The 7,933-nt window shown below is 49.8% G+C and overlaps 1 protein-coding gene across 1 annotated transcript in view; it reads left to right on the top strand.

Moving 5' to 3' along the window:
- The first annotated feature begins 2,822 nt into the window (after positions 1-2,822).
- Adamts1 (ADAM metallopeptidase with thrombospondin type 1 motif 1) overlaps positions 2,823-7,933 on the top strand; it is a 9,015-nt gene continuing 3,904 nt past the window's right edge. Inside the window, exons 1-6 of the mRNA XM_005345299.3 lie at positions 2,823-3,945; positions 5,511-5,857; positions 6,189-6,321; positions 6,670-6,837; positions 7,251-7,537; positions 7,758-7,933. The exon at positions 7,758-7,933 is cut by the window's right edge and continues 5 nt beyond it. Of these exons, the coding sequence (XP_005345356.1) occupies positions 3,216-3,945; positions 5,511-5,857; positions 6,189-6,321; positions 6,670-6,837; positions 7,251-7,537; positions 7,758-7,933 (1,841 nt within the window). The 5' untranslated portion in view covers positions 2,823-3,215. The remainder of the gene's footprint in view (positions 3,946-5,510; positions 5,858-6,188; positions 6,322-6,669; positions 6,838-7,250; positions 7,538-7,757) is intronic.

Here is a 7,933-nt window from a genome sequence, read left to right as displayed (position 1 = left end):
ACAAGGACTCCATGTTTCACCATTGTCCCTCCAGCCATTAATAAACAGAACCCCTAGGACCTTGTTTCTTCATTCAGATATTTTCTTTCAGTGTACATTTGCTTTTTAAAATGTGCGTGTGTTATATGCTTGTCTTCCAAAAGCCACAAACATCCGAAGAGTTCTGGTCTTAAAATGTTAAATGGGTTCGAGACTCTTGTGAATGTGCACTTTTTCAGTTTAGTAATTGGCAACTCCAACACCCATGTCTCTGTTGAAGCGATTAAAAAAGAATCATTTCCCAGAACTACAGGTGCACAACAGATTGGAGCCATTATGCAAAAGAACAGAAATCTGGAGAGAAGCACAGAGAATATAAAAGCCATGTTCCTGGCAACCCTTTCCTCTCTAACTCCGGACTTTTTTTTTTTCCAGCTCTATTTGGATACAGAACATGAAATATGAAAAAATTATAATGGATTTGAAGCAACCCATTTGAGATTCAGAATGTCCTCCCAAATGAAAATACCTTCCAATAAGAACACACACGAGATAGAAATGGGCTAAATGCCAAGCCTGCATCTACTTTAAAAGCTAAAGTTTCTGTGGGAGAGTGGATAGATAGAAATATATTGCACATTGACTTTAAAGTTACATATTTTTCTGATGGTCTTGTGAATTTTCCTTGTTGCCTCAATTTATGGACATCACATATACATTAAGGATCTAATGGAGCTCCCAGCGCCTCTGCCATCTCAAGTATCTTTCAGTCTGCATCCCCCACCAACTTTTGTTCTCTGCATTCTTCTAAGCAAGGAAGGGGTTTGTAAATGCACTGGTGACTCTGCCATCTTTGGATTTGTTCTAACAAGTTTCTGTCCTTGCTTGCTAGCAAGCAAGAGAGAACAGAAGGGAAGGAAGCCGTACAAAATGCAGTGATAAAACAAAACAGCCTAACAGAAAATGAAAAAGTCTCTCCAAAAAAAGTGGGCCAATCAGGAAACCTTGGGCACTTTCAGGAAAGCCCACTTGGAGAACAGGTTCTTAGAGTTAGGCTAGACACCGCACAAATGAATTGGCACACTCCCCTCTGTGGACGTCAGTTAAAACCGAAGAATGAGATAAAGAGGCAGAAAGGAAGATAGATAACATCTACATTTCCTGGTGGAAACTCAAGGCTGCCTGTTGTTCCTAGTTCAGCTGTGAGTGTGACATTAAGAAACCAAAATTAGGATTGAGACAGGACCCCTCCGATGGGTACAAGCACCAAGAAGTGGTTTTAGCGCTTTGAAGGAGGGTGAAGTAGCCTGGATTCTCAGGGGCACTTTTTATTTTTTTCATTTGATCTTCCCGGGAGTGGGAAACAAAGTTTTTGTTTATGTTTTTCATGTAGGCTATCTAGAACCCTGGGAGAAAAGACATTGGAAAGTATCCTGGAAGAAATTTTTGGATAAAGGACAAGGACGCCTTGGAGGCCTCCAAGGAACTGTCTGAGGCCCACAGAGTTAGGAAGATCTGGGGGAGGAGCAAAGGGGACGTGATCAACTAGAAGCGGTTGGAGCAACGGATGGGGGTGGGGCAGCAAGTCAGGAGCTCAGAACTGGGAAGGGCAGGGAGCCGGAGCACGCCAGTGTGAGCGCGCCAGTCTGCCTCGGGAGTTGGACTGTCGGTCTCTACATTGTCTTAGTGCCTTTCCGCCAGTGAGAGCATTGTGAACCATTTCCTTCCTCTGGGTCACGGAGCCCCTCCTTCTTTTTAGTGGTGGAGCCTCTAGGCTGTTTCTTAGGGGCCAGAAGTTGGAAGGGCTCAGCATTTGTCACTTTCGTAACGCGGATGCAGCCTTCCCCTTCCCGGTAGGAGGAACCCGATTTCCTCCTCCCCTCCCCCCACATTTTGGCCCTCTTAGTAAAGTGGGGCTCTTAGACGCATCTGTCCCCCTGGCCTGCGGCCTGCAGCAGCTGCTCTTAGATTTTTGGAAGTACGCGGACTGGGCGGGAGTTACTTCTCCAATGAAGAAGAAAAAGCCCAAGTCCCTCCTTAGTCTCTAGGGAACTGAAGCTGGCTCCAGCTCGCCTATTCAGGAAAGAAGAACCAGGGTACCCCCCCACACACACACACACACCCTCAACCTCACCCAGACGTCTCTAAGGTTTGAGGAAACTGTTAAAGTCATTCCACGTGGATTTTTTAAAATCCGAAGTCTTTACAGTGTTCCGTGGCTCCCTCACTCAAACATTCTTCCTGAGAAGCGCAGAGCCCAAGAAAAGCTGGGGTAAAAGGAGAGGACTCTGTAAATTGTGGTACTTGTGAAAGGGTAGGAGAGAGACGGAGAAGTGGGGTACTTTTTTAAAGGCAGCTTTAGCTCACATCCCACTTTAGGGGAGAATGGGCTCTGAGTAGAGGGGGAGAGGGAAAGTTGAGAGGTAGCCAAGGCGCAGGGGAATCTTGGTGAAGGATCTCTCCCATTCGAACCCCTCTCTTGGAAACTGCAGCCCAGCCCGGGCACAGGAAGGGTGGCAGGAAACAGGGTGGTCCGGGAATCTGTAGCCAAGAGATGAACTTAAAAGTTCACCCTTCTCCCCAGAGCAGCCAGGGCTGTACAAAGTGCTGGTCATTGCGCTGTTTCGGCGTCTTACACCCCCAGAGTGACGAGCGGTGGCGTGAGGCCAGCGCAGAGGCTGCCCCCACCCCCTTCGGGCCCCGCGGCGTAGAGCGTGGTTTAGCACCAACTGAGATCAGGGGGCGGTGTCGTAGGGATGGGGGAGAGAGGGAGGAGTTCTTAAGTGGCTGGCTATAAAGGGGCTGCCGGGGCTGCCTAGATCTTGCACTCCCTGGAAAGCAGCTCAGAGCCAGGTGCTATTGCAAGGCCAGAGCGCACAGCACGGCGGAGAGAGCAGATCCCTGCTCAGATCCAGGCACACTGCGGCCAAGGCTGAGGACGAAGAGTCCAGGCTTCCTTCCTGGACTTGGTCCCCAGCCCCGGAGCGCTTCTCGATCCTACAGCAGCCTCTTGGCAGCTGCAGCCTTGTTCGTGCCTCCAACTCGGTGCTGGAATAAGAAGTTCCCGCGCGCCGGCCGAGCAGAAGCGCCTCTTTCTAAGGGACCCGGAGCTTTGGCTGCCAGCTCTACTCGAACTTTCAAATCAAAGTGATCGTGAATTTTAAGCATCCGGAGGTCAGCGAACCTCTGAGCGCCTAACCAGAACAAGGGTTCGCTGAGCTGCAGTGTGCGGTGTCATGCAGCCAGCAGTCCCTTTGGGGTCACGCAAGCAGAGGCTCTGCTCCGACATGGGGCACGTCCAGCCGGCAGCTAAGTCTCGGGCCTCTCTGCCTTCACCCACATTATTCTTGCTGCTCGCTTCCGTAGCGATGCTGCTGTGTGTGCGGGGCGCAGAAGGGCGCCCCGCGGAGGAGGACGAGGAGCTGGTGCTTCCTTCGCTGGAGCGCGACCCCGGCCACGATTCCACCACGCGCCTCCGTCTGGAGGCCTTTGGCCAGCAACTGCACCTGAAGCTGCAGCCGGACAGCGGTTTCTTGGCTCCTGGCTTCACCCTCCAGACGGTGGGGCGCAGTCCCGGGTCCGAGGCACAGCATCTGGACCCCACCGGGGACCTGGCGCACTGCTTCTATTCTGGCACCGTGAATGGTGACCCCAGCTCCGCCGCCGCCCTCAGCCTCTGTGAAGGCGTGCGTGGTGCCTTCTACCTGCAGGGCGAGGAGTTCTTCATCCAGCCAGCGCCTGAGGTCGCCACCGAGCGTCTGGTCCCTGCCGTACCGGAGAAGGAGTCGCCGGCACCGCCGCAATTCCACATCCTCAGGAGAAGGCGGAGAGGCAGCGGCGGAGCCAAGTGCGGTGTCATGGACGACGAGACCCTGCCAACCGGCGACTCGCACCCGGAAAGTCGAGACCCCCGGACTCAGCGGCCACTGCGGGACCCCACCCAGCAAGAAGCGGGAAAGCCAACAGGTATAAGAACGCACCCCCTTCCCCCGCCCCCCACACACTTAAATCTCTATCCACCTCCGTTCTCTACGAGACGTGACTTGAGGGCATACTTTTAGTTCTTCTCTGGACCTGAAGGACTCAGACCAGCAGTGGTTCAGGGTCGTGACCCCCGCCCCCAAAATGGGTGACCAAACCCTGCTAGAACAAGTATTTACCCGAATAGTTAATGATTTAAGAAAAGGGAGAAGCCTCGGAATCCCTGCCGATAAGGGCTAAGCGTTTCCACCGCGGAGTTTGTAACCCGATTCCTTAAACTAGAGAATCCATTGCCAATCCTTTAATTCCTGTAGTGAATGTATGAGCTCACTTAGGCTGAGTTGTAGTTTCTCCCTGAGTTTTGTAACCTAAGTGTGTGCGCTCAGCGTTCAGAGGAGGGCGGAGCAGAGGAGCGATGGTGACCTCGACGTGTGTTCAGGAGCCTAGGCAACGGCGCAGCGATCTCAGTTCTTTCCCCTTCCCCCATCTGAAAGGCTGACCCGGATGGCCGGCAGCGCGGGGTCCCTCAGTAGAACCTGCCTGGGAGGTCCTTGCCCAGCTCGCCCCGCCTCCGCGCGCCTCCTACCTCTGCCTCGGGTCTTGCGCTCCCTCTCCCGGCCGAGGTTCAGCTCCCCATCACGGTGGAATGCAACCCGCCGCGGATCTCCCTGCTACACTTCCTCCTGCCTCTGGCGTGTTCAGTACTTGCTAACAAGTTAGTTTATTTGGTCACTCAGCTTTCTTGTTCTCTTTCACTTCCTTAAGTATCCTGCCCTTATCATTCTGCTCCGGGGAGCAGGTAATGATGGGTCATAGCCTACTTTACGACTTCTCTGACCGTTGAATCTCGGTCAGCTGTCAGAGAAGGGCCGTTTTCCAAACAGGCGACCTTGGTTTGAGACAGGAACTTATTTCTCCCGGGACAATGGGAGTGAGGGGGGCGGGCAGAAATAGACTGCTGGGCAGAGTGGGTGGTCCTAGTGCCCGGAACTGGATAGAGCAGAGAACCCCCAGGGACCCCTTGAATGAGAGAGCTAAGTCTTGCAGACTGAGATTCCTCAAGCCCCGCCCCTTGGCAAAACCCCTCCCCGCCTCCCACTCTGCCCCCCGCCCTGTCCTGTGCCTTCCACGTGGAGCAAGATGATCTCATTCAGGATTTCAGCCCTGGCTTCAATAGTGAAAGGGTGACTCAGGGCGCTGTGCCCTGCCCTTGCCAAGTTTTTACTACAGCTCTGTAGGATGATATCCATACGGCCTTGCTTGGGCTGTGGATTTCCACAGACCACCAAAGAAACCCTGCGGACACATACACAGACAGTTTGATGACTCTAAGAATCCCGTGTTGGCTTTTTGTTTTATTTAAAGCAAGACAAAAATCTTTTAAAAATAACATTCACAGTTTTTAGAAGGCACAAATATTTGTTTTATTGTTATTCCAGGTATACTTCAGTTTTATTTACTTTGACATGGTTAGCTTTCCTAATATACTCCAGGAAGGTCACTATTCTGAGAGAGACTGCCCATAAGTAAACTGTCTTTTCCCTTCACAGGACCTGGAAACATAAGAAAAAAGCGATTTGTGTCCAGCCCCCGTTATGTGGAAACCATGCTCGTGGCGGACCAGTCCATGGCTGACTTCCACGGCAGCGGCCTAAAGCATTACCTTCTGACCTTGTTCTCCGTGGCAGCCAGGTTTTACAAACACCCCAGCATTAGGAATTCAATTAGCCTGGTGGTGGTCAAGATTTTAGTTATATACGAAGAGCAGAAGGGACCAGAGGTTACCTCCAATGCTGCTCTCACCCTGCGGAACTTCTGCAGCTGGCAGAAGCAACACAACCCTCCCAGTGACCGGGATGCAGAGCACTATGACACAGCCATTCTGTTCACCAGGCAGGTGAGGCAAGATGCTGTCAATCATTGTATCAGCTTGTTGCATAAGGATGGATGAAAAAGCCATCTCATCTATATTGCCTCGTTGACTTTGCTTAACAGGCTAGCTTAATCTATTTTGTTACTTCTATTTTAATTTCAACATCTTAACTGGCACAGTCCTATTTTAAGAGTAGTAGAGAAAATCTTGCTTAAAGTGGCATGTAGTCTTTCGGAGCCCCAACAGTAATGAACGGACAAGTTCCAAAGCACATGTAAAGACTTGTCCGGCAGAAGAGCTAAGTCTCAAGTCCACACTGTCCTCCTTAAAAGGAATTTCCCTTGGTTCTTTGTAGGATTTATGTGGCTCCCACACATGTGATACTCTGGGGATGGCTGACGTTGGAACTGTGTGTGACCCCAGCAGAAGCTGTTCAGTCATAGAAGATGATGGTTTGCAAGCTGCCTTCACCACAGCCCATGAATTGGGTAAGTCAGATTCAGAGTACAGGCTGAGCCCAGTGCCTGTACTCTGATTCAAGCCAATAAGACAGCCTGATTTGAGAGAAAGGAAAATATCCCAGACTATATTGCTACTTTGGACACCAGCAATCGTAGAAATGGTAGATCATATTTTCCACTATTTTAGATATGTTCTTATTAGAACAAGAAGAAGCACTTTGAACATTTGAAAATTGACATTTTTATATATACCCTGATCAAAGTAGATAATATCCCTAAAAAAGCTAAGGTTCCTTCCTGTAGAAATGAGTTCTTTACAAAAGAAGGACCAGGCATATATTGGTATCTTATTGTGGGTCTTTTTTTGCTTTCCAGGCCATGTGTTTAACATGCCACATGATGATGCCAAGCACTGTGCCAGCCTTAATGGTGTGAGCGGGGATTCTCATCTGATGGCCTCCATGCTTTCCAGCTTGGACCATAGCCAGCCGTGGTCTCCCTGCAGTGCCTACATGGTCACATCATTCCTGGATAACGGCCACGGTAAGATGCCAGCTACTCTTTCTAGATGGTATCCAACCCTCTTGTGTAGGGTTCCAGTTAAACTGACTACATTGTTCTTGCTCAATTCACTTTCCCCCCTTTCAAAATCACTTTCTCTGTCAAGATCTTAAGCTGTAGATCTTTATCCTCGGTGCTTCCTGTTCCCAAAATCTATTTATGCATATTTTGAACAGAATAATTTCTTGCAATTGTTAATCCAGAAGTACGCTATTGAGGACAATGTCTTAATAAAAATCTAAATCTCCCTGGCATTGCTTTTCCTAAAATGCTACGATCACATAAAATGCTGTGTATTGTTTCACATAGCAAATATCTTGTAACACCACAATCAGTCCATTTTGCATGTTTTCACCAACTATGTTCTAATAATTAACTGCCTTTTCTTCCCCCAGGGGAATGTTTGATGGACAAGCCCCAGAACCCCATCAAGCTCCCATCTGATCTCCCTGGTACCTTATATGACGCCAACCGTCAGTGTCAGTTTACATTTGGAGAGGAATCCAAACACTGCCCCGATGCAGCCAGCACGTGTTCTACCCTATGGTGCACTGGTACCTCTGGTGGCTTACTGGTGTGCCAAACAAAGCACTTCCCTTGGGCAGATGGCACCAGCTGTGGAGAAGGGAAATGGTGTGTCAGTGGCAAGTGTGTGAACAAGACCGACATGAAGCATTTTGCTGTGAGTTTGTCTAATGAATCCTGTTTGTTTACAACTCAGAACTGGAAAGAACAAAGTGATATTTAAGGTTCTTATGCAGACAAGCTCCTGCGTCTGTGTCCCATAGTGGAGAGAGGAGATGATAGTGTAGTTTGAGAATTGATTCTCTGTTTTACATTTTCTCTGATTCCCTAAAATGTCTCCTAAGAGTTCTAACAGTGATATTCATATCTCTACTTAGACTCCTGTTCATGGAAGCTGGGGGACATGGGGGCCCTGGGGAGAGTGTTCGAGGACCTGCGGTGGAGGAGTTCAGTATACAATGAGAGAATGTGACAACCCAGTGCCCAAAAACGGAGGGAAGTACTGTGAAGGCAAACGAGTTCGCTACAGGTCCTGCAACACCGAGGACTGTCC

Source organism: Microtus ochrogaster, chromosome 2 (assembly GCF_000317375.1).
Source record: "Microtus ochrogaster isolate Prairie Vole_2 chromosome 2, MicOch1.0, whole genome shotgun sequence".
Taxonomy (NCBI): domain Eukaryota; kingdom Metazoa; phylum Chordata; class Mammalia; order Rodentia; family Cricetidae; genus Microtus; species Microtus ochrogaster.
Note: the sequence above shows the minus strand (reverse complement) of the source record. Positions and strands in the feature narration are given on the sequence as shown.